Source organism: Eucalyptus grandis, chromosome 10 (genome assembly GCF_016545825.1).
Source record: "Eucalyptus grandis isolate ANBG69807.140 chromosome 10, ASM1654582v1, whole genome shotgun sequence".
Lineage (NCBI taxonomy): Eukaryota > Viridiplantae > Streptophyta > Magnoliopsida > Myrtales > Myrtaceae > Eucalyptus > Eucalyptus grandis.
Window position 1 is genome coordinate 11,728,203 of NC_052621.1, and position 25,616 is coordinate 11,753,818.

Consider the following 25,616-nt stretch of genomic DNA (forward strand, 5'->3'; position numbering starts at 1 on the left):
CTTCTTCATAATGTGAGAAAGAGAGCGGACGTATAATTTAATCATTGGCCAACAATGAATCTTCGTTCTTTATACATGGCTAACAACGTAAATCGTCATCGAGCGATTACCAACAATTTTACTGCGGACCATGTTTATATTCGGAAGGTCCCTTGTACAGAATATTTTAGATAGACAGATTTGGGTTACGGTTTGGAAACAATTCCAGTGCTGCGACGAGCAAATGGATGGAGATGCTTTTCCGTCCGCATAGCAAGCATGTCATTCTAAAAATCCGCAGCCATTCCATCTCAAATTTCTCAACAGATTCAAACTCATCTGGCCACTCTCGGCCTGCTTGTCCCACATATGCAAACTGGTAGGTACCCCGAGACCATAACCATCCAACATGGCATATTACATCTCTCACCCAGTTTCCGCATTGCTCCAATACACGAATTACTCCCGACAATATAAGAGAAGCCACAAAGCATGCTAAACATTATCCTTTCACCACCTACAGGTAAAATCAATGATATCATAGACGTCAAAGAAGGCGACGCGATCCATCTGCATCAACAGCAAGCAGAACAAAAAAATGTAGGCGCCATACATATTGATCCGATGATTCCAATCCTATCCATGGGCTGTAGCAATACAACAAACGCCACGACAGATACCCATCCACGGGGTTTAACATTGTCGGTACAGATTAAAAAAGACCGAGTGATAGTTTGCACTGGACACAGAATAACTTAAGCAAAATATGTCAAGGGTCCTACATAATGATAACTAGAATAGTATGTTCCTATGTGAGTTTATCCACTATCTCCATCCCAGTGGCCGAGATTGCCACCTTCTCCAGTATCCTACTACCTCGAGTAGATTGAGGTCCCGACTTTAACACCGACCGAGAGAAGTATAATCCAAAAGAACAAGAAGCACCAGGTCCATGAAGCCACTGATGGTGTCTTGCGAGAGCGCAGGCCAGAATCAGTAGGGCTGATATCAGCTTGAGACATCCCAAAAGAGAGAACGATATTGAGTTCTCCGTTCTTCCCGATTGACCAGTCCATTCCACTGCCGACTAAATTCATGTTTCTAATTCTTATCATGCCAGCAGTAACATGAACAGAACTTGAAGGCTGTGCAGCCGAATTGAGACGGAGTGCTGCATCTTTCACTGGGAACTCTGCAGCAAAAGCAGGAGGAGCAGGGAAACTCCCTAACATTTGACTGGCTGCTTTCATGAATGGATATTTAATACCTGGAGGAATAAATTCAGATTATGCTCAGGCAAATGTGAAAAGCGATTCATACAGAAATAAACAGAAAATAGAAAACACAAAGAAAGGGGATATTCAGATGGTGCCAGGTCATAATAAAGGTCAACTCTTACTTGATTCAGGGTCTTTTGAATCCAAATGCGGCTTTGAAGTGGACGCACAGTCCTTACTGCAAGATTCTGAAGGAAGATTGCCTGCCAGAGGAGCTTCCTCATTTTCTCCATTAATATGCTGCAAGACAAACAGTTCAATAGAGCGGCAACTAGAAATGCCACAAAAGTGGTACTTCTTCAAAATATGAAGTAGACTTACCTCAGCATGAAGCGCGTGGTCAGAAAGTAAATTTTCAGGAGGAGGTTGAGAGGATTCATATGGCAACAAATTCTCATCATCTGCATCAAAGAATGTTAGGTAATCTTCAACATCAAAATCTGCTGCATCCTCCCCAAGGAGATTAGCAAGGTCATTTGTTTGGAGGTAGTAATCATCTCCAGCTACATCTAAGTATGGCTCATCGAGTAAGTAATTGGCATCCACAGGATTGGCATTATCATCTGATTGGCCAATGTATCCATTCTCAATGGCTTTCATCTCTGTCCGGTACTGCTCTGGTAAAACAAAAAACTGCTCATCCTGCTGTTGCAAACTGGCTTGAATTGCATTGGTATCTATCAGAGGCTTTTGCTCATCTTCATTGAGGTCATTTGAATGCTCAGTGCCCTGGCTTGTCTCACCATGATAGAAGTTCAGAGGAACTGGAGCATCTCCAGGTTCAGTTCCAACTTCAATACTCTGAAACACAAAAATGGTGCAAGAATTAAGGTAATGCAAGTGGACTCTCCGATAAAAGCTCCTAATCAGTTCAGTCTACTAAATAAAACACAGCATTTAACCCCCCCCAAAAAAAAAAAAAAAAAAAAAACAAACACCAGACATAAAATACAAGGTGCTTCTGTAAATATGAAGAATTTTCTCTAGCATCAAAGGGAAAAGGCAAAATTCCCTCAACTTCACATTAAGGTCTCCCAAAATTCCCAAGTTTTTAATTATCAAAAAATAGCCAATAATCCCGGTACAGCGCACTAAACAACGTAAACTGTTACCCTCAGGATGCAGAAGATATCTCCGCCCTAGGCATTAGTGTTACCACAATTTTTTTTTTGCCACCAGTTCATCACTATTTCAAGGTTAAAACCCTGGAGAAACTTTAAAATCTATGTTCATATAACTTCTAGTACAGATAGCCAATAAGCACCAAAGGTAAGATCTGCAAGGAGACATCTATAATTGGAGGCCCACTGTGAATTGATCAAGTCCATGGAAGTCGGTTGCATCTTTTCATAGGTCTATACTCCCTCTCAGATAGTTTCACGAAATCATTCTTTTCCCACTTCCAAATTGTGATTAAAACCATTGACTTTACAAATAAACCTGGACATCCTATAAATTAATTCCTTCTATAAGAGTGTGATTCTACTACAGACACCAAATTATATGAACATAAGAAAACCAAACCTGATCCAAGTCATCTGCCTCAACATATTCATCATGAACAACCACCATTTGCTCCTGATCAGGAAACAGGGCCACATCATCATCCTCCCATTCCTCCTCAATGAACGGTGCACCATATTGCTCCCCGTTCTTTGGGCCAGAACCACTCTTCTGAAAGATTCTGCACAGCACGAACGCATCCTGCAGAACCCAAACAATCCCACCAACAGCCAAAAAGAAAAAAGTCAGTGTCAATAGTAATTGAGATGTCAAGCAGAAGAACAAAATGCCACCTATTCTTAACAATTTTACAGCATAAACTCACTTGCGGAATTCCAGCCTTCTCCAATTCTTCATCAGTAAGCCGATATTCATGCATAACCCAATTCGTTCGCTGTCCACGCGGAGCTCGCCCATTATGATAAACCAAAGTTTTCTTCATTCCAACTGTTCGAGAGTAATGATAGATTGCCCGGTCCTTCCCTGTCGTCTTCCAGTAACCATTCTCTGTGGCACGATTTGTCTTCGACCCATTTCCATACTTCTTATCCAACACACTAAAGAAGTACCACTCGAGGTCTCTACTTTTCAATTTCGACTTATCTGGAATCTCAAAAAGGAAATTATAAAAAAGTTTGCTTCAACCAAATTCATCATGGAAATGAATTGGAATAGAAGAGACAAAAGAACTGCTTCTTAAAATACATCTCCCACCGAATCAGAATATAAAACCCAAATTAACTCATTTCCATTATAATTTCAGACCCTGGACTTAATAGTAGTCAATCTAATGTGGTCTATGCCACATAAAAAAAAAAGGAAAAGAAAAGTTTGTTCACATGTAATATCATCCAGTGTAACATTCAATGACCAATATGGCATATCAATCTAACTTGCCGCCTCCATCAAATTGCAGACCTACCTTGCCTCTTAGTGCTTGTTTCAGCAAAGCTGGAAGGTGCTGCTAGAGAAATAGCTCCTTACTCCAACTCCTCACCACCAAATCAAATACAACCACAAAAAATTTCAGGGCGAAGAATCGATCAGGCATCCTTGCCAAGAACGCATTAGCTTCCACGCTGGCCTCAGGATGTAGAGGATGACGGTCCTCACTATCCAGGATTCCAGGGCGGCACACTCCAAAGACCGTTAGAAGCCGACACCACTAGCTAGACCGTTCTCATCTCACTCACCTTTCCCAGGATAAGAAGTAGAACGACGCATACCTAAGATCATTTCACGCACTCAGTCAAAAAAATCGAAGGCATCACAACAAATTCCTCCGTCGGATTTGGGGGGAGTCACAAACAATTCTCAGAAGAAGACTACTTCCCGATAGAAATTTCCAAGATCAAAACATGGCTAATCGCTCGCTTATCAATGCGAATTCCAGTCAGACGAATTCTCAAGAACCCAAAATTCTCACCTTGACCTACCCGAAAACCCAAAAAAGAAAAACCCTCCGCGAGTCAACCGGCAGCGACCCAATTCACGAAATCGCGGATACCGACATAATCTCAACACAGAATGCGCCGACGGCCGAGGCGATCGGAACCCACTAACACACGGGACGGCGAGATCTGCCAAGAAAAGGGGAACCGAAAGGGAGGCGGCAGCGGTGGGGGGGAGGGAATTACGCACCGGGGAGATCCCAGGGCTCGCATTTGTAGACGTCGACCTCGGAGATGGCGTCGAAGCGGAGGGGCTTGCCGGAGACCTTGCGCTTGAGGTAGTACCGGATGAGCTCCTCGTCGGTGGGGTGGAACCGGAACCCCGGAGCCAGCGACTTCCCCTTATCGCGTCCCATGGAGAGCCGATCGTCAGGTCTTCCGAGGTTAGGGTTCGCAGAAGAGAGAGAAACAGAGAATCGTAGAGAGAGAGAGAGAGAGAGGGATTGGAGGAGGATGGTGATGGTGGTGCTTGCGGGGGTTTGCTTAGAAGGCAAAGCAAAAAGAGACGAAGGGCAGCAGGAAGTATCGCTGAAAAATCTCCGCTTTTGCTTTATCTTTAATTTAAGAAATTAATTTAGTTTTAGTTTTAGTTTAATACCTGATTAAAGGACTTTTTAGATAAGAAAGATGGGAGGAGGGGGAGGGGGATTGGGAGGTTGCGTGAAGGCAGCAGCGGAGGTGGGTTTTGTTAGGGTCACCGCCGGGTGGACGAACAGCTGGTCGGTGACGCTTCGGCCGTGCGGGGGAGAAGGTTCTGGAACCGGGCGATAGCGCGCGTGGCGTGACGTGGGCGCGTGTGTGGCGTGACCCGTCAGACGGCGTTGCGTCCAGCGCCGCTCGAATGGGAGCGGGTGACGTGGGCGCTTACGAGCTTCGAGCAGCGTTGACCCGCGACTTCTTCCTCCTTGAAATGGTGGGACAATTTCTCTCTTCTTCTTCTTTTTTTTTTTTCTTTCTGGGGGTGTTTGAAATCTCCCTCTTTTTTCCTTATCCGTTTGTTGAATTCTCTTTGGATTCTATATGATTCGGTGCGATTGGAATTTTGTTTTTCTTAAAGGTGTGACGTAAGAAAAGAGCGATTTATACCTTATAGTGATTAGTCAATTATCTTAATTGGTTAATCATTGAATTTGTCACAGTAGCCATCATTTCAACATAGTAAGGGGGAGGTGAAGGGTTCGGGTGACGACGATTTAGCTTTAAGTGTGAGTTTCGACTCTCACGTTTTGTAAAGAGATATGGTAAAAGTCTGAAAGCGAGAGTTAAGATAGAAATAAATTATAACCGACCAAAAAAAGAAAAAATTACCACGATTAGTTCACTCACCAATCATTGGAGTCGATAGTAGATGTGTTGAAAATGGATTTTTTTTTCTCCTATGTTGGTGGTTGGGTTGTAAAATGAGTTGTTAGACATTTGAAAAACCGGCTGAAAATGATTTTAACATATTAAAATCCATGCGAGAGTGAGTCAAATAACTCATCGATGATCCATTTAAAATTTCAGTTTTGTTTAAGTTAGGTTAGGGGGATTTGAAAATGGGATTAGCTCACCTTCGTACGGCTGATGACGCGACAATTGTCTTTGTCATTCCTAATGGCAAACTTGACAAGAATGGGGTCAATAAAGGTAAATGGTTCTGGATTTCACACAAATTATATTTGAAACTCAAAACCTACCAGTTTGAATAGATTCCTCATTTTTTTTAGGACTTAAAACCTACCATGCATATTCTATAACCCAAAATCTATCCTATCACATATTTCAAGATTAGTTTTAAAGTCTATTAAGTTCAACCTATATCATTAATTAAATGATTATAGTGAATTAAAACATTTAGTGACCACCGCTTGCTGTTACAATTCACTTATCATAAAACACACATACAAAATATTAATATTAATAAAATAAAAATCTCATTAATAAAACGAAAGCTTAAATTAGTGCTTCTAAATTATATATGTATCATCAAATGATATATAATATCACAAAATCATTCGAAGACATGAACCAAGAAAACATTAAAACATGTTACAGGTTATCTGTTTTACGTTCCAAATTCCTCTAACTAAGAACTTAGAATCTACCCATCAAAACAAATTTCTCATTTTTTGGAACCTAAAACCTATTATACATGTCTTGAGACTTGGAACCTATAGGGTTCCATCAATTCAATTCTCAAATTTTAGGTTCAATCCTAAAATCATGCTCACCCCTAGATTGCTAATTTGGGAATCACGAGTGATCACTCTTGTGCATTTGAATCAATTCAACACAAAATTTCATCCAATTATTTCCCATCATTTTTTTCTCTGGGGAGGTTTCGAATGGGACAGTGTAAATTGAGAGTACTTGGGTTGAGAAGGAGGTGGCAAGGAAGAAAGTAGGCAAAAGATTTTTAATGCTATGTTGTTTGACAAAATTTGGACAACAAAATAAAAACCATACATTATTAACAAGATTTATATGTCCCAAATAAATTACTGAAATTAATGCTTTGAATTTGAATGCAATTTATCAAGACCAAACTCAAAGTTGGAACTTGTTTCATAATTTTATGAATGACCTACAATTGATTAAACCAAAAAATCAAAGCCCGAATTCGTTTCATGATTCGTAGATGGCTCAGGCCAAACTTCCACCACTACCAACTCATCTTTCAATTTTTCATGGTTCATTTTGACTTTTATTATCTGATCTCAATTTCCTCATTCTATGTACCAAATGAGGCCGATTTTTTTTTTTTGTTTGAAATGAGCTACATATTAAATTGCTCCAATTCGTCTGTTTTTTTTTTTTCCTTTCCATTTTGCATAACTTTAAATTTCTATATTCTATGCAACTTTGTTGTTTGTATTTAGTATATTTTTAAAGTAGGAAATAATATATATCTTTTTGGGCCAAGGAAATGATAAACATTAATAAGGAATAAAGCTATCTCCTATATTCCTAATACAAATTAATCACCTCACTTTTTACATTTAAATTAATTTTATTTCCCCCCATAATAAAACAAAGGAAAAAATCACAAAAATCCTAAAATTTAACTATTGTAACAAATTAATCCCAAACTTTTTTTTTGTGATAAAAAAAAAATCATATACTTTGTGAATGGAGATATACTTACTCAAAACTCTATGACCGAAGGGCATTTTCGTATTTTTTAATTTTTTTTCTTCTTTTCTCTCCTCGAAAGTTGGACTCCAGTGAAGGCAACTATCGCCTAGGCTAGATTTGTCAAGCAATACCCTTGGCGAGAGCAGCCCTTGCCTAAGTCCGACTTCCCTTCACCGTGACCGGCGGAGAGGGGAGAGAAGAAGAAAAAAAAAAAAAGTTAAAGAAAGAAATAAAAGATGAAAATGTCCTATAATTTAGAATAAATGTGTTATGTAAGTATAAGTTTGTGATTTTTTTATGTTGCGAAAAATTTTGAGATAAATTTATCAAATTAAATAAAGTTCGGGATGAATTTATCAAATTAAATAAAGTTTGAAATTTTTAGTGGCTTTTTCCGTAAAACAAAATAATTTGTCCGATTTTCCTATTTTACTGTATATGCTGAAATACTTTTTGCTGGATCTAAACGAAAGAACCCTAGTTCCTTCCCAGCTTAAACCCCAGTCCCCCACAAAAAATTGCACCCGAATTCGAGCCATTTCCTCTGAAAACTGTCGCATGGCTCGCGTCCTGCGTTGATCTTCGACATCGTCCGCACAGATTCGGAAGCCATTTCTGCCCGATATCGGCCGGGAGCGCTCGCCGTCGCCACCCATCTCGCGACGCCCCGCTTCGACTGCTGGGTTCGCTCGCTTTCTCCACCGTTTCTTGCTTTTTCGGGGCTTTCTCGTTTCTGGGTTTGGAATATCTGGCGTTTCTTGGCGTCGTTTCTCCATAAATTTGCGAACTTTGGCCTGTTTCATTCGCCTGTGCTGTTTCTTGAGCATAATTTTTCCTTTTTTGAAGTTTCTGGGTATTGTAGGGAACTTTCGCCATCTTATACCTTAAGTTGTCTGTAATTTGCTTACGCAATTCTCATGATGTCGAATTACTTTATCAGCACGAGAAATGTAATGAATATGCGTTTCTTGGTTTGTAATTTGCTGAAATTTGTGGGTTCTTGCTGTGATTCAGTCTGGCAAGACTCCAAAAGCCGGCTTTAACGCCCTTGTGCGGAAGATTCTGGTGTTGGAAGGAGAAATGACACTTTCTCGGGCTGTGATGCGATCCTTGAACAATGGCTTACTGCGGCAATTCCATCGTCCACATTTAGCTAGACCCCTCTCAGTGAATGCGGCGTCAGGTACTTTTGGGTTTTCACTGTCTGGGTGCTGTTCTGAGCTGCTGAGAGTGGTCCAAGCATTCTGGGGAATGCTCTTTTGTCTGGTTTTGTTTTGAAATGAGAATGCTGTTTCTCGGATTGAGTTGCAGTTCTTCTTTCCTAAGCTTCCTTGTTGTCATGGGAAACAAGCTTATGCAAAGTGTGTACATTTTACTGTAAATGATGTAGCTGTAAAATTCAAGCTTAGTCCCGTGGTGAGTCATTTACTTGGTGGGGAGTTTGCTTGTTATAATAAGGTTCTCTTTGTCCCCTCCTTTCATATACTGGCATTTGGTTGTAAACATTGTTGACAAAGTGGCCTATCATGTTTTTCTAGGGCTAACTTATAATCTTCAACCATTGGTATATGTTTGAAAATACTCGACATTAAACTACATAAACAAATTTGTGAAGTAGGTTTGGTTTCCTTTGCAATTCTCTAACGTGGGCAATCTTGAGAAAACGTCATATCGTGCCCTGTTCCTTATATGATACAGCCTACCCATCGATGTTTTGTTCTGTAGGTCATAACGGCGATCACAAAGAAAGTTCTAATTCATCTGAGCCTGCTGATGAATTTGAGCGGCGGATATTTGGCGGCTTTTCTGGAATTGATTCAAAAACTGAATCATTTTTTCAGAAGTTTGACAGAATTGACAAGGCCGGATCAGGTTCAGGACTGAATGGTGATAGCTCCCGGATGCTTGAGGGCTTAACTGATAGTTTTAGTACATTATCAGATGGGATGGATGGGAGGTTGAAGAAAGAAGCCATGTACTTCCCGTTCGATTGGGATGAAGTAGAACAAGATGATTATGCATTTAGACCCGATATGAAATTTCTTCCGGGAATGAAGTATGATGTAAAGGTACCGTATTGTGATTCCATGTAGTCCAAGTTGAGGGATTAGAAGTTATGTGATATATCTGCCTTTTTCTTATGCTTTCTGATTGGTCAAATTGCAATTTTTGTTGTAAATAACTTTAATCTTTCAGTATTACTCTCTGTGGAGGGTTTTCCAATGTGAATCTTCTATATTAATCCGCTTATGGTGTCCATACCACCCAGATGTTATGATTTGGGAGAGGAACCAGTTGCTACTTATGAATTATGTACTTCATCGGTGTTTGGCATGAAACTAATTGGCCTATAGGGATTGGGTCATGGTTTTGCTTATCATACTTGTTATCATCACAATCATACAATTGTGCTCTTGTCCTTTATATATGTTGCTAATCCTGCATTGTTTTGCCTTTCACTTAAAGTGTCCTTATGTTTGCACTGCTTTATCTTTCTTTCTTTTAGGATCTCGATCTTAAGAAACCAGGAGTGCGCAAGTTCCCCAAAAGACGGGAATTTGAAGTTACTACAGCAGAAGTGCTGAGAAAAGCTGATTTCAGGGTAAGCATTGGGTTGATCACATTATTTTGTTAGAAAATTGTCACATAGCATTCCATATATGTTGAACTGACAAACGCTTCATATGAGCAAGAGGTTCTTTGATGATCACCGATAACCATTCATACCCTTCTGATTGAACTTTTTCAAGCATATTCCTGCATCATGTGATATGTTTAATACCTTCAGCATGCTGAAGCTCTTCAATTGGTTGATATTTCTGTGGAGATTGTGTGTCTCTAAGGGCCATTGAATTGGCAAGTGAGTGACTCTTATTACAAGCAATACATATCCCAGGTTATTTGTGCTCTACTGACGTCTCTCTTCCATTTTGCTCTGCTTGTTTCTGGTTTTCTAGTCGTTACATGACCAATCTCACCTAGATGCCTGATCTACTGATGTAAAAATGGACATCTTCCCCATAGTTAAGGAAGGCCATTATATACCCAACAAGTTAATGTTGTCATCCTATCTTGCTCCATACTAAGACTTCACCCACTCATTGCTGCAAGATAAAAGAATTCATCAGATAACGGGAGGTGTCAAAATGATTCTTAGAATTATGATGCGACTATGTGATAAGCTAAAGAAAAATAAGGATGGGAGATATATTGGGAGTATGACAGATGCCCCCCCAAGATATCTCTTTTCAACTATAGCATAAGATTGTTTGAAGGACTGCTTTGACATTTTATCTTTCGGAAATTCTGATTACTTTCCCTTTTGCATATTATTGCAAAGTCAAAAAAGGTTGAATAACCATTCCACTCCTTTCTTCCTTCTGATCCATCACTCCTCAAGTTTAGTTCCCTTGGGCCATTCCACTATCCTGTGTCCGTAATGTAACCCCATTATTCCGATCAAGGGGTAAATGACATAAGTTTAGTTGTTGCCAGAGTTTATCCCAATGCAGCATTGTTCTCCCAAAGTGCTGTAGTTGGCCAACTGATATAGGGACGACATGGCTCGCGTGAAACTTTTGCACAGTTGGATGGTTTATCATGTTCTGTTGGTATCTTTTTGCTAAGAGCTTCACTTTCTCAATGTCAAATTTCCTGCAGAATGTGAGATTCCTTGCAAATTTCATAACCGCAGCTGGAATAATTATCAAGAGGAGCTCGGTAAAGCTCGAATATCGGTTATATTATGGAAATTAATTGAGCTACAAATTGCTTTTCTCACTCATTTGCCGTTTCTCCCTTTTCGTAGACTCGCATCAGCGCCAAGGCACAGAGGAAGGTTGCAAGGGAGATCAAAACCGCTCGAGCTTTCGGGCTTATGCCTTTCACGACGATGGGAACGAAATCCTTCGTCTTTGGAAAAACGATGGAGAATCTTGACGAGGATTACGAGTACGAGGCCTTTGAGGGGACCACGGGTGGTGACATGGAATGAGCGTCATGACCCTGATGCCACCAAGACTTCCGTGAGAATCGTCCATTTGACTTTTCGGTCTTGTCCTGGCATGCTTCTTTGACTTCTCTATCGTTCCATACTTTCCAATTTCGGGCAAGGTCATAGCATTGAGTCAGAGCAGAGCAGAGCCATGTAGAGATTTCTGTTGTTGGATAACAAGCTGTGCTGGTCTGGGGACCTTTTTTCCGGAGTTACTAATGAGACCAAGCTCATGTGCTGGTTACTGGGACTTTCATTTATGTGTTTCGCTTGTTAAAGATGCATTGTCATAATCAGACATCGCATTTGAAAAAGAGAATGGGACTCCGGGTGGACCGGGCATTTCTTAAGTGGCTGGACAAGTGTCTGTTCCGGTCCGGCGGCCCGCCTCCCCTGCGAAGAAGCTTTGTAAAATTGAGTCTGGGTTCTTTCTTGTGACACAAGATACTTACAATTCTTTTTCGTTCATGTAATTGCCTCGATAGGTTAATGTAATTCAGGAAGCTAACATCATTGCTTTTCGGGAAAATATCAAAAACCATAGAGATGTAATTTAGCTAGTGACAATTTCTTTTTGGAAAAATTCCAGAAACCGTCCGGGTTTTTACTAAAAAAATCATCTTTGCATTCTGTATTTTAAACAACGCAACAATTGCTTCCTCACTTTTATACTTAATCACCACTTGATGGTAGCCCTTAAATCCATGGACGCAACATCGTAATAGCTCTTTCTTTCAATGCGAGTTCAGATTGGAGAAGATAAGGAATGCTTATCTCGATTGATAATAACTCCAAGAATGTCGAATGTATTTTACAATCTTGTTGCTCAAAACACCATTGGCTGCAATTGAAATTTCCTAACCATTGAACTACGCATTCGATTTCCATAAGAGTGGCTCTAAGATTGTAAATAAAGAGCAATAACACCGGCAGAACATGGAACACAAGCAACTTCGTAGCAAATTTCTCTTAGGAGCAAGTTGCTAGGAGATACCAGAAAGATGCAGACATTGAAGAACTGCGGAAAATCTTCAAAGAATACAAATCGTGCTCAAACTAATGATGCAAAATTACAAATAATAAGCACCCCAGAACATGTCTTCCAATGCCAGCAAGAGAAAACTCATTAATTCCTTCCTGAGTACTGTAAGGTCAGCGAAGCGTGCATGCATTCTGTCGTGTACGAAGACCTATCTTTGGGTGTCGAGATGGTTCCACACCATAGATATGACTATCCAAAAGATAACCTTCAGAAAGTCAATTGGCCTGTGGAAAAGACGTACTAATTGAGTTGTATTTGGTCGAGGTATATGTCTAGCAGTGTGTTTCCGTGGACCGCTACGCCATCTGGTCCAAACAGCCAAGAGAGAGTTCGCTGGTTTCTGTGTTCATTTATTGGGAGGAATGTGAAAATCTCCCAAGAGAGTTTAGACCTAATAAAGTCTTGCCAAAAGGTTCATCGTGCACAAGTCTTCCCCGAACATTACTTTTTGCAAAGTGGATTCCCATGGTCATGCAAGATCAGCTAAAGTTCTTTTGCAAGCTAAGAAAGACGTGGAAATGGATAAAGCATAGAAAAGAAGCTGGCCCACTGCACATTCTAAAACGTCCTCCTACTAGATAAAAATTGTTGCAAGTGCAAAATCAAAAGACACGAGGAGTTTATTCGTCGAGCTGACGCCCACAATTAGCGCGGGGATCAACATGCATCTGTAATAGAATATCCACAAAGATCTGTTCGCAATAGGACCTGGGAAACAAGTAGAGCTAGTAAAGTTGAGACACTAACAGCGGAATTTGAGTGTACTTGACGACTATAAGACAAAGACCATTTCACGCACTTGATGCCTATTTCTTTGATCTTGCATGATATCAATGTGATATCTCTCAGTTGACTCACTGAGGTATTATTCGTTTTAGTCTGTCCCGTTCCGAGCTTTATGGTTTTGTTTTTTGGCATACAAGCAGACATTTTTTCAAAGAGTTACCCATCTTGATAGTGTTCACTTAACTTTGGAGTTTTAAAGCAAAAGTTACTGTTACATTAAAAGGCGCCTCTATGATATAATTATAGATTTCACATATATCTCTTAGGGTATAAGGACAATAGAAGTGGCAAAAGTTTTAATTGGCTCATTTAAGTGCCAAATTTGAGAATAAACTATCACTTAAGAGCCTATGAGAAATTCAAACAAACAATATTACGTAACTTTTATAATAAAAAGTTTAACTTGAGTTGGCATTTTTATATAAAATACGAAGTCCACATGGACTTCCTAATGACGTGGTTGACTTCCTAAAATGACGTTGCATGAAGCCTAGGCCAAAAATGAAAATCAAGTAAGATGAATAGAATAAACAATTACTGTCTAGTGAGTAGTATACCTCTTCAAAATAGATCGGACATTCATTATGCATCTCAATAAATCGAATCATAACTGATTGATTCCAAATCTAGTATACGATATATGTAAAATATAAAAAAATGAGATACCTTTTGACGACATAATTTTTTACATGTCGAATCAATCAACAATAACAAATTAACTATCAATGATCTATTCCATTAATTAATCTTTATTATCAAACATCAATGATCTATTCTATTGACTAATCTAATGTTCAGTATCTAATAGTGGTCACGCTCAACGCTAGTGACAAAGGTGAGCCTTCACTAGGTCTTCACCTATATTAGCCGATAGTTTGGCCTAGAAAGACGTCTTGATAACATCACACATACTTACATCTCAATGACACAAGCATAATTCACCAACCTCATTCTTTAATAACCCACAATTAAATCTAGATCCATCTCAAAACTTGAGTTCACTAACCAAAACATATAACTTTTCAAGATTCAATTCATCAAACATAGCACATTTCATAAACCACACTCAAAGTCAAGAACTTTTTGTAATATTTCATATAAAGGTTTTGCAAGATTATTCATAAGTAACCAATTTAAACTATAATCAACAGATATTTTTCCATTTCAAATAAACAAAATTTTAGTAAAATGCTCAATCTAATTTTATGCATTAAATATGCCAAAGCACCACTTTGCCTTTCCAAAGAATTATCAAACCATGTAATATCTCTTTAATTCATAATATTTCTTTCTATAGTTTTAAGATATGAGTAACCACCCGTATCTTGAAGTTATAGAAAGAAACCAACCTCCCAAGGTTACTTGAATTGATGAATTCGTATTAAAAACAATTTCAAAGCCAATTAAACCAAAACACTTCCACGCAAAATAAATTTAGTGGACAATTTTATAATGTAAAAAACTGAAATTCTATATTTTTATATTTTTTTTTTCCTTTTGTTTCTTTCTTTTCTTTCTTTTCTTCTAAGTTTGGTGAGGGCCAGCGACCCTAGTCTATCATGGGTGAGGGTCGGGGTCTTCACCCAATGGCCGTCTAGGCAAGGGCCACAACTCGAGCTTCGTGGTACTTACCAAATTTGGGCAAGGGTTGGATCCTCGCCTGTGGCCAATGAAGGCTATGCGGCCCTCGCCTATTGGCCGATGACCTCGGCCTGTGTTGCCGAGGATTGACTCCCTCATTGGACTTCACAGAAATATATATAAAGAAAAAGAAAAAGGAACAGGAAAAGTTAGAAGAATGCAGCATCCTAATGCACGGCCAGTGACCCTTGGCCAGCGACCCTCGGCGAGGGTCAGCCAACAACCCTCTTAAGCCTGTTTTTAAAACACGGGGCAACCTATTCATGACCTGCACTCTTAAATATGAGTTCAAGGCCCATTTTGCCACCTCTACTTATCGTGAATCGGAATTGATGATTCAAAGGATATGATATGCAGCAGAGATTGGCTGTGATTAGTGGGTTTTTTTCCTGCAAATCTCAACCGCACCCGACCAAGCTCTAACCGCGTGTTTTTGGATTATATTGTTAGAATCAAAACATCCTTCCATTGATAATTTAAGGACTAGATATTGAATTAAATAATTCAGCATACCTAGTATGTCATTTGCATTAGCAATGATCTATGTGTCGTCTCTCCTAAAAGCTTTACAGGCCAAGACACCATGACAAAGGATCGCTGAGAAGTACAAAGACAATATCGTAAACCCCAAACGGAAGCGTCTCTCCTAATTTTACAATGTTCCAATTAATAACCTTCAGAATATTATACCATTAAGAATGGAGATTGTTCCAATGAATAACTTTAGAAAAATTATACCATTAAGAACTATGTAGCATATTTTTTCAAAGCATTTTAGTGTGAATTCTTCTTTTCTTGGAATTAAAACTTTGACAAACCTTTTGATCGGGGCAATCAAGTACTAAAGTTTTTATTTAAGTGCAATCGCGTCCTAAACCTATATATTGAAAAAAAACCATTTAAGTAGCCACGTGCATGTAATTTTCTGATCAAAGGTAATTCTTTGTATTGTAATGGAAAAAAAAAACTTGATTACGCTTCTTCATAGACTACAAAGGACTTAGATTGCACTGATAAAAGTACTTAACATTCAATTGCGTTTGTGCATGAGGCCTTGGAGTTTCTAAGCACTTCTCTCTGCCATTTAAATCTAGAGGACAGAACTCTATAAGAGTCTAATTAAGTCTACGGAAATTAAAAGGAAAAGTAGAATTATTTAATGTGGTGTCTGTATTTTTATTTTTCTAAAATCGATCTATTGTACACCTTCTCATTGGTTTTTCCCCATAATTAAGCTCCATTATATAGTCGCGTGCCACGTCGGAGATTGTACAAAAACCCTAGTCCTAGAAAATCTCGCAAGGGATAGTCCAGAACAACTGAAAAGAGTTCGTGTAAGAGTCAAAACTCTTCTATAAAGAGATGGGGAAGTTACAAGTCAATATCCTGATCTTGTATGATGAGATAAGTCGCCGTTCCGTTTCATGCAAAACTAGAGTTCCTTTCACTCAAGCAAGTTTATTCCTTTGTAGTGATCATCACTTCTCAAACCCTGATAGCCACATCAGGGAGGCCCTTATATAAGATAGCTTTCCCGGACAGTCAGGCGTCGCACGCGTCATAGGAGGGGCTAGAGACCTGCTTGGCATAACACGACCCGGCGCAACAATGGCGGCCTCCACCAACCTTTGTGGGCAGAGCCTCTCGTGGTTCGTCGTTTTTGCTGTTTTCATGACAAGGGTCGCGTACTGTGCTGAGCACTTCCACAGTTGGAACGTGGAATTCGACCCGGACTCCGCTTTCTCGTATCTAGAACAACCGGTGTGTTATCAGCTGAATCCGAATCATGTTGTTCGTCTTTTGCGAACTCTTTGATGATGCAGATTGTATTAGGGTTTTGTTTCTTTGAAGAGGATGACGCCATGAGAGTGAATTCTGGATGCAGGTTATCACCATCAACGGAATGCTCCCGGGACCGCTCATAAACATGTCGACGAACGACGTTGCTTACGTGAACGTGTTCAACAACCTGGACGAGCCTTTGCTTTTCACATGGTACATATCTCAAAAAGATCCATCTTTGCCGATTACATGTTCAGCCGCATGCACGTTTCTCTCAATTTTTTCAGTTTTGGATCTTTCAATACGTTCAATAGATCAATATATATATAAAATTATGTCTTCAAGTGGTTTTCTCCCGTGAACCCCTTCGTTCTCGTCGATAACACTTGTATAATCGAAGTAGAGCAAAACTAGAGAAAAGAACAGGAAATACCCAACACATAATTCTTAGACTTTGACGTAATTTTCTAAGTGAATCTGCTTTGAAGTCGTTGTCTCCATTCAATGTCCTAACAACATTCCTTATATAGGGGGTAAATAAAAATAATTTAGCCTCTTCTTTTTTTCCCGTGATACTTGCTTTAAAAACTTAGAAAAATTTCTTATGCTTCTTCTTCTTCCTTTCTTTTTTGGTGGGGGCGAAGGAATGGCCTGCAACAGAGGCTGAACTCATGGGAAGATGGAGTCTCGGGCACGAATTGCCCAATCCGACCCGGCACCAACTGGACCTACGTGTTCCAGGCCAAGGACCAGATCGGCACCTTCTTCTACTTCCCCTCCCTCAACTTCCACAAAGCCGCCGGCGGGTTCGGCCCCATCCGTGTCAACAACCGCAAGGTCATCGCCGTCCCGTTCCCGACACCTGAGGCCGAGTACGACCTTCTGATTGGAGATTGGTACAATCAAAGCTACAAGGTACTCAATGTGTTCTTTTCGCCCTCAAATTTTGTAGAAAAACCAATCAATTCGAACTCCTGAACGGAAGATTCACTTGCAAATTAACCCTCGACTAATTAAATGCATTTCGATGCCGTTTAATAATACTGAAAATCTGTTCAATTTTCATCTTTCTAACAATTCCACATGACTAATAACTTCGTTTTGTCTCTTCGATTTCTTGCGTAAATCATTGTAAAAGACGATTAGATCGTCATTAAGCGACAAACGGCATGCTTACGACGGAAAGCCTGACGCGCTACTGATGAATGGCAAACTCTCATATGGAGTTGCAGAAGATCCTGAGACATTCAATGTCACCGAAGGTTAAGAAAAATAAATCGAGAGTTCAGCAATCTTTAGAATTCAAATTCAATTTGGACCGTTCATTATATTTTTTATTTTTGGCACCTAAATGTATATTCTCCGCAGGTAAGACTTACAGGATCAGGATATCAAACGTGGGCAATGCACTGAGCTTCAACTTCAGGATCCAAGGGCACAGGATGGTGGTGGTCGAGACGGAAGGGTCGTACACCGCCCAGATCACCGTTGACTCGCTCGACATCCACATCGGCCAGTCGTACTCGGTTCTCGTGACGGCGGACCAAGCCAAGGCCGATTACTTCATCACGGCGACGCCGAAGCTGGTCAGCGCGGAGAAGTCCGGCGAGCTAGTCGCCCTGGGAGTTCTTCACTACAAGAACTCCAGTGGACCCCCAAGGTACCCCATTCCTCCAGGTCCTGATCCATTCGACATGGGTTTCTCCATCCGCCAAGCTAAGTCCATCAGGTAATGTAAAGCAGATTCCTAAACTTGGTTCCGTTCATTTGATTTTAAGGTATGAAATTGACATTGCACTTTATAAGTAGCAAGTCCCCCCTAGAAAGAAAAGACAAAGAAGAGGTTTGAAATTTTGAATAATTTCATTTAAAAAATTCGAATAGTTTAGGATGAGTAAATTTCAAACTCGAAATTCATGGAAAATCGTTTCCGGTAATTGAAATATTGGGTAATGAATTTGAATAGTTTTGAACGACTAAACGTTAAACTTAAATTTGAAATGCGAAGAATTTATTCTAATCATATTAAATAACAATAGAAATAACCAAGAATTAATATATTTTTTTATCTAATAGTAGTTGAACTCTTTTTCTCTAATATCTAATCGAATTATTTAAAAGTTTTAATTCTCTCTCTAATGTTTTCCACCGGTGGGGCTTCCGTCACTAAAGGTGGAACATGACCGCCGGCGCGGCGAGGCCCAACCCGCAAGGGATGTTCAATGTCTCCCGCGTGACGCCGAACCAGACGTTCGTCCTCCACGGGTCGACGGCCGAGATCGACGGGGCGCCTCGCTATGCCGTGAACAATGTGTCGTACCACACCCTGGAGACCCCACTCAAGCTGGCGGATTACCTAGTGAACGGGTCGGGCGTGTACCAGCTCAACTCGTACCCAGTCCGGTCCGTGAACCCGGTGGCCGAGTCGGGCGTCTTCGTCGCGACCGGGGTTCACAAGGGTTGGATCGAGCTCGTCTTCTCGAACGGCCTGGATGTCATGGACTCTTGGCACTTGGACGGGTTCGGATTTTACGTGGTCGGGTAAGTAGTTTTTCTTTTGTGAAATTTCTCTACGATATTCTTTTAGCAATTGTTGCAGGGTTTAGGTCTAGTTTTGGCCTGCCGTTTATTTAATGGAAAGTGAATAATTTGGAGAATATTTGAGTGTTGTTTCGCTTGAAATAATTAGTTAATAAAACTTATTTTTATTATCAATAAAAAAAAAATTATGTCTAAACATTTTTTGTGAAAAATGAAATAAAAATTCATTTATTCATTTTTGTGAGCGATGTAAGAAAATATTTTTAAGAAAATGTTTTTGAATTATCCATTTTTCGCGAAATAAATTGAGCTTTAGTGTGATTATTTTTCCTAGCAATGTTTGCGATAATTATATGCAGACACAAGTAGAAATTCTACTATTTTAATTGGTCAAATGTTGTGTGACTTTTGTGAATTCACATCTATGGATCCAACCTGCAATCGAACTGAAAAATATTCTAAAATAAGTACATAGATATATGTCCTAGATGCACCCTCCAAAATTTCTTTCATGTACCCGTTAGATAGTGATCACCTTGAAACCGATTGATGTTAAAAGTTGTGGAGAAAATGAAATAGAAACGGGTGGGATGCATTGGATTCCACTCTCTTATTCATAGGTTTGGAAACGGAACTTGGACGCCCAGATTGCGATCAACATACAATACACACGATCCAGTCGTTCGGTCTACAGTTCAGGTCCGACTCAACTCTCTCTCTCTCTCTCTCAATCTATACATGTCTATATAATTATACATTATGATAAATTCTATGCAGAATTCACATTGTTCACACACACGAAATCACATTCTTGTACTATAGTAACACCATTTGCTTCGTTCCTAAAAATAGGTTTATCCTGGGAAATGGACTGCCGTCTACGCTTACCTTGACAACCCAGGAATGTGGAACTTGAGATCTCAACACTCGAAGCATCGGTACCTTGGACAAGAGCTTTACGTTAGGGTTTACGATGCTGACCCCGATCCTGCCAAGGAGAGGCCACCCCCAGAAAATCTCCTCCTATGTGGTTAGTGATTAAATCCATTACATATAACTTAGAAATTATCTAAAGTGAATACGACACACTATTGTAAGTAAGTATTTGAAGAAAGTTGATTATACTCAGCCCTCGATAAAACTCGATACGTGAACTTTTTCAATTTTCTTTTGTGCCTCTTCGATTTATTATTGATCATTGATTATTTGTTCCATTTAAGGAAAATTTCATCCGCCATCTCCAGCACCTGCGCCGATGGTCGCACCACCCCCTAAGGCGGGTAGCGCGCCACTTCTTCGCCATACTTGGTAAGTCGAGAGCCAATTTTTTTTTTTTAATTTCTGATATAGTTTGTGCTTATCATATATAATTTTATATACTGCTAATTAAATTCCTCATTCAACTGACTAATTTCCATTCTCTTCTCTTTCTTTCTCTCTCTCTCTCTCTCTCTCTCTCTCTCTTGTAGGTTTCGTGTCATCATGATTTTTATCGCCGCGATCATATAACATCTTCGACCGGCGATGGATGTTCTTTTGATGGAGATCTGAATTATGTACATGAAACATGGAAAAGACCATAGGAAACTATACAGATATTAATTGCCTGTTTAGGTCTATTTGGGTAATGTAACTATATTGCTTCTCTCCTTTTTTCGTAGTTGGGAATTTTGCTAAGAAAAACTGTTAGCAGTATTTGCTGGATTCCGAAAGTCATGTTAGTGATTACTTTTGAGTAACTTTGTCATGCTTGTTTTTACTATAGATACTCTTGAATAGTCGGCAAAATCAACATACTCGTATGTTCAAAACAATATCATCGAAATTATGACGAAAATTAACTGAAAATTATAGAAATATCATAAAATTACTCATTCATTCATATATGGATGCCAATTTAGCCATAAAATTTTAAATTTTGTCAATTTAGTTCTAAATCTTTGAGTGGAATTCCAATATAGTTTTTCTGTCAATTTTTGCCAAAAATTGCAAACGTGACTATCTAGTTATTGTCGGTTGCTTTACGGCACGTCGTCACGTTAGCAATTTCCAATAAAAATTGGCTAGAATGACTACATTAGAATTTGACACAAAGATTTAGGACTAAATTGACAAAATTAAAAAATTTAGATGAATTAACATCCATACAATGTACAGTTTAAAACTAATTAGACAATTTCCCCTTTTACGTGAGCATGCCTTTAAATATGCTATCATCATTTTTTAGGATTTAAGAACTCTAAATTAAATTACAAAAGAAATCACATTTCATATAGAGAGATTACTGAAATTCTAATGAAATTGTTGGAAATAATAGTTTATCATTTTAACTTTGCCTTTTAAAGAGAAATAAGCATAGTACATTTTTCGATTACGAAATTGTGTGGAATAAATCAATAAGGTGCCGGTTAAAATGTCAAGGAAGTTCGCTTCTTCTTTTTAGTGTCTTGGGTTCAGGACTTATTGGGGGTATTCCAAAAGGGAGAGTCCTAAATGTACCCTATCGATGTAGGGAGATAGACTGATTGCGGAACGTACAATTTAAGTAAAATAAAAAAATTAATAGAATAGGACAGACAAAAAATAAAAAAAGACTACTCAGTGTAGAGAGGGAGAGAGAGGGAGAGAGAGAGAGAGAGAGACGGTTTGTCGGGGAGCACGAAAAAGGAGGAGAGGGGGGAGACTATAAGGTACCAAGACATGTGAGAATAAAGTAAAGATAGAGAGAGAGAGAAGGGTAGTTGTCAAGCAGCATGTCAAGTTGAAGAAAGGGGGCTTGGGCTATGGCCTTAAAAAATGCTGAAGGAAGATGAGTTTGGGCCAAATTGAATATACATTATGGGCTTTTCTATCACTATTCTTTTGGGATTGTAGGAAGTGCCTAGCTACTTAGGAAGTTGACTGATCATTGCATGTATGTAAAGATCTAACCAGAGATTTTTTGTACTAATTTTGGGTAGAGGTGGCAAAATCGAACTAACCCGAAAACCCAACTAGGTTTTCTTGTATCCCAACCCGACTAAGAAAATGGCCATTTATACCCAAGTTGAATTGTATCTGGAATATTTGATTTCAATATTCAATCATCCAAACCCTACTTTCTAGAATTTGAAAAAAAAAAAAGAACTTGAAAACGGTGGCAGCCTCGGAGCGCAGGTGCCGAGAGTGAGGAGGAGGAGTGGGGGAGGACTCGATGCACTGTTGAGTGGAGGATTGTTGGATGGGGACTAGCCACCGGAGACAATGGCTCAGACCGACAAACTATCATGACGATGGCTTAGTTGGGCAGCGGCAGCGAAATATCGAGGAGGAGGAAAGATGAATGGATCCTAAAGTTTTAGGGTTTTTGCAGAGAGATGGGGTGAAGAGAGTGATGAGTGCAATTTGGAAAAGAAAATTACTGTTTGGTAATAAATGGATAAGGATCGTGGGCAAGACATGCTATTTGAAAACTCACAACAAAAAACAAGATATTCCAAAGTGAAGATGCATATCGATGTATAGAAACCAAAAGTGAGGATGATAATTGAAATTTTTTTCCCGAAACAATGCCTCTAGAAATAGAATTTATGAATAAATCGTTGACTTAAACTTGGCATGAAGGGTTGGCAAAAAAAAAAAAAAAAAAAAAAAACACTCGGCATGAAGGAAAATCTTCAAAGCATCCTTTCACTTAGCCAAAAAAATGAGTTGCAACTTTCAGGATATCACGGGACTTAATTACCAAATTAAACAATCCTCCCCCACTCGTAATTCATAACGCATGCTATGAGCTGTGTAGGAGGTCGATGATGAGCGATGCTAATGTATCCAAACTCAAACAATATAATAACTAGCTTAATGGTTTAAATTAATGTAGCTACTTTGACCAGATTGATGTTCAGTTAACTTAGCCACTTTGACCAGACGTATGTAACTTGATTTCGCAGTTAAGGCATAGTAATTTCCATCTTAACTTTATCATAAAACCTACTTGTAGCTTGAGTAATCTAAGTTAATGATGAGTGATTAGAATTCAATTTACTCGCCCTTGCGGCTTAAGGTATAAGACTGGCAATCATCATGGGAAAAGATAGAGAAAGGACCAAAACTAGGGTATTGAACATTCCAATAGGTTTTTGCTTGCTGCAGAGAAAACGGACCGGGCGTGGATTCGTATGTTGAGTACGTTACTGACTCTATAATAACTTTATATTTTAGTGAGAGAGAGAGAGAGAGAGAGAGAATTAATGAAACTTGTTGCTTCGCTTGTCACCGCCACCACGAACCTAAAGTCGTGGCTTCGATTTGTTTTTTTCAGTCTTTTGCATTCACAAGAAAGCTCTCTCTCTTTCTCTCTCTCTCTCTCACAACAAGGCCTTGCCCATGACGTCCCACTGGAAAAGCAACAGGGAAGAACATGAGGACTTGCTTGAGCTACATGCAATTGACATGAATTCCTGAGCTTACAGATCATGAAGGACCAATCGTTTTCACGAAAAAGAAGAATTATTCTTCATATAAACTTGAAATAATCAGTATATCACTGTACCCAGAAAGGAAAAGAATCAAAAGAATCTGTAATTTTCCAGAAGAAACTGCAAAGATCGCATTGAATTTCCAGTTTCGATTTTCAATGCAGAAAGTCCGAAAAGAATTCATAAGATCGGAGGAAAAGGAAAGATGGATTCTCGAACCTTCTTAGTAGCGACAATCCACCAGAGCTGGGACCGAAAACACGAGCCTCGATCGGTTTTCTTGCTGTTCTTGTTGTTGCTTTTGTTTCTTCGAGCTCAAGGGAAACCTATGATCATTGTGGTCATCTTCGTCGGGGGCTGGTAGATTGAGATCCAAATCCAAGGACACGGCGTTGTTCCTAGCCCTCGCCGGTGATTCCTCGGACTCAGAGGTCATCGGATTTAGGGACAACCCCATGTTCGTCCCTGCTGGAGTTCGGTGCCGCCTCATGTGACCGCCTAGGGCTTGGCCTGACGCGAACTCGGCCCCACAAATTGAGCACTCATGGACCTTCGGGTGCTTATTACTGAAGCTGCTCCCGAATAACACGTTCTGACCGCTCAATTGAAGAGAGAGAGCTGACGACGTGACATTGTGGCGCTTAAATTGTGCTGACTCCTCTTCCTCTGATGACGACGTCCCGAATTGATGTTGAGGCTTCTTGTCTTCGGCCGTGGCCTTGTTAGGCTTCTTGTGGCTCGCGCGGTGGCCTCCTAGAGCTTGGAAGGAAGGGAAAGTTCGGCTACAAGTCTTGCACTCATACACATAATACCCAATCTTGTTCCCTCCGCCTGTGGATGCTTCCAAGTACCTCTTGCTATTGAATTTGAGGTCTGCAACATCTTGCTCCAATATTGCTTGCTTTTGGGGCAATTTAGAATGGCCCTGGGCCAGGAGGATTAGGCAATTGGCCATGTCTTCCTCCTCCTCCAAGGTGCTCATCCCTTCAACTTCGGTTGAGGATGCTGGAGAGAAATTGTGATTGTTGGCGCCGACGATGGCATGGCTGTTGTTGTTGACAACGATGTGGTCGCGGCTGCTATCATCGTTGTCGCTTGGCGAACTGGCGATCCCGAAACGGTACGGGGACTGCACCCTCTGCCTCTTCGTCCGCTTGCGCTTGGCAATGCGTCCGGCGTAGTCCCTGGGCCCCGAGAAGGCTTCCTCAGCGGCGGTGGCGGCGGCTTCCATGGTTGAGAGAGGGAGGGAAGGAGGGAGGGAGATGGAGATGAGAGGGTAAGGGGGAGTGTGGTGGGAATATAAATATTGAGGGGGAGGAATTGGAAGGCGATGGAGGAGGCTTTGAGAAGGAGTAAAAAAAGACAAACCCTCAATGGATGGAACACACACTCGTTAGTGTCTGCCAATCTTTCTTGATTTCCCAACTCTTCCCAAGTTATATATAGACCAGTTTAATAATGATTAATATAGAGAGAGAGAGAGAGAGAGAGAGGAAATGGAGAGACTGGTGTAACTGAAAATATGCCAAATGAGAGAGAGAGAGAGAGTAAAAATAGTTGGGAGGGGGAGGAGCTGGGAACGTAAAGTCCGTTTCACACTCTCTTTCTCACACTTTGCCAACGCACTTGAGGCAGATGCAGAAACGACTCCCACCAGTCTTTTTTTTTTTTTTTTTTTTTTTTTTTTTTGGGGGGCCGGGGGCGGGGGTGCTGGGCTTTTGGTGCCTGTGCGAGCTCCCTTCATTCCACGGTATAAGCATGCTCTCTCCCCTTCTTGTCCCCTTTTCCTCAATTTGGATAGACTCCAGATGCACCATCCACCCAACACTCTCCACCACCACCACCACCTCATCACAACCACTAACCTCAGCAACTATCCTTAATTTCACTTCAGCTGTCCTAAATTTAGCCCTAGCACTCAGGACACCCTCTCAACAGATAGAGGGAGAGAGAGAGAGAGAGAGAGAGAGACTACCCGCCACCAACTCATTGACATTGTCCCCCTCGTTAAGCGGTTCGTCAATTCTCCTGCCGAATTCATCTGGG

The 25,616-nt window shown here is 40.2% G+C and overlaps 4 protein-coding genes across 4 annotated transcripts; 2 read left to right on the top strand and 2 right to left on the bottom strand.

The window, feature by feature from the left end:
• Positions 1 to 526: 526 nt before the first annotated feature.
• LOC104421755 (NAC domain-containing protein 78) lies at positions 527 to 4,734 on the bottom strand. The gene is made up of 6 exons (XM_010033829.3): positions 4,401 to 4,734; positions 3,085 to 3,362; positions 2,781 to 2,960; positions 1,578 to 2,057; positions 1,379 to 1,496; positions 527 to 1,246 (listed from the first exon to the last, which is right to left on the bottom strand). Exons 1-6 carry the CDS (start codon positions 4,564 to 4,566, stop codon positions 852 to 854), a joined length of 1,617 nt encoding a protein of 538 aa, XP_010032131.1. The 5' UTR covers positions 4,567 to 4,734; the 3' UTR covers positions 527 to 851.
• Positions 4,735 to 7,781: 3,047 nt separating this feature from the next.
• On the top strand, positions 7,782 to 11,838 carry LOC104421756. Its single transcript, XM_010033830.3, has 6 exons — positions 7,782 to 8,010; positions 8,342 to 8,510; positions 9,053 to 9,396; positions 9,834 to 9,929; positions 10,988 to 11,047; positions 11,136 to 11,838. The coding sequence occupies exons 2-6, from the start codon at positions 8,408 to 8,410 to the stop codon at positions 11,319 to 11,321; spliced, it is 789 nt and encodes a 262-aa protein (XP_010032132.1). The 5' UTR covers positions 7,782 to 8,010; positions 8,342 to 8,407; the 3' UTR covers positions 11,322 to 11,838.
• A 4,560-nt stretch (positions 11,839 to 16,398) lies between these two features.
• LOC104423534 (monocopper oxidase-like protein SKU5) lies at positions 16,399 to 20,148 on the top strand. Its single transcript, XM_018863555.2, has 8 exons — positions 16,399 to 16,551; positions 16,676 to 16,785; positions 17,217 to 17,487; positions 17,711 to 17,834; positions 17,941 to 18,301; positions 18,745 to 19,113; positions 19,734 to 19,812; positions 19,966 to 20,148. The coding sequence occupies exons 1-8, from the start codon at positions 16,399 to 16,401 to the stop codon at positions 20,146 to 20,148; spliced, it is 1,650 nt and encodes a 549-aa protein (XP_018719100.2).
• A 3,208-nt stretch (positions 20,149 to 23,356) lies between these two features.
• LOC104421757 (zinc finger protein ZAT5) lies at positions 23,357 to 25,059 on the bottom strand. Its single transcript, XM_010033832.3, has 2 exons — positions 23,790 to 25,059; positions 23,357 to 23,489 (listed from the first exon to the last, which is right to left on the bottom strand). Exon 1 carries the CDS (start codon positions 24,799 to 24,801, stop codon positions 23,794 to 23,796), a length of 1,008 nt encoding a protein of 335 aa, XP_010032134.1. The 5' UTR covers positions 24,802 to 25,059; the 3' UTR covers positions 23,357 to 23,489; positions 23,790 to 23,793.
• Positions 25,060 to 25,616: the final 557 nt, after the last annotated feature.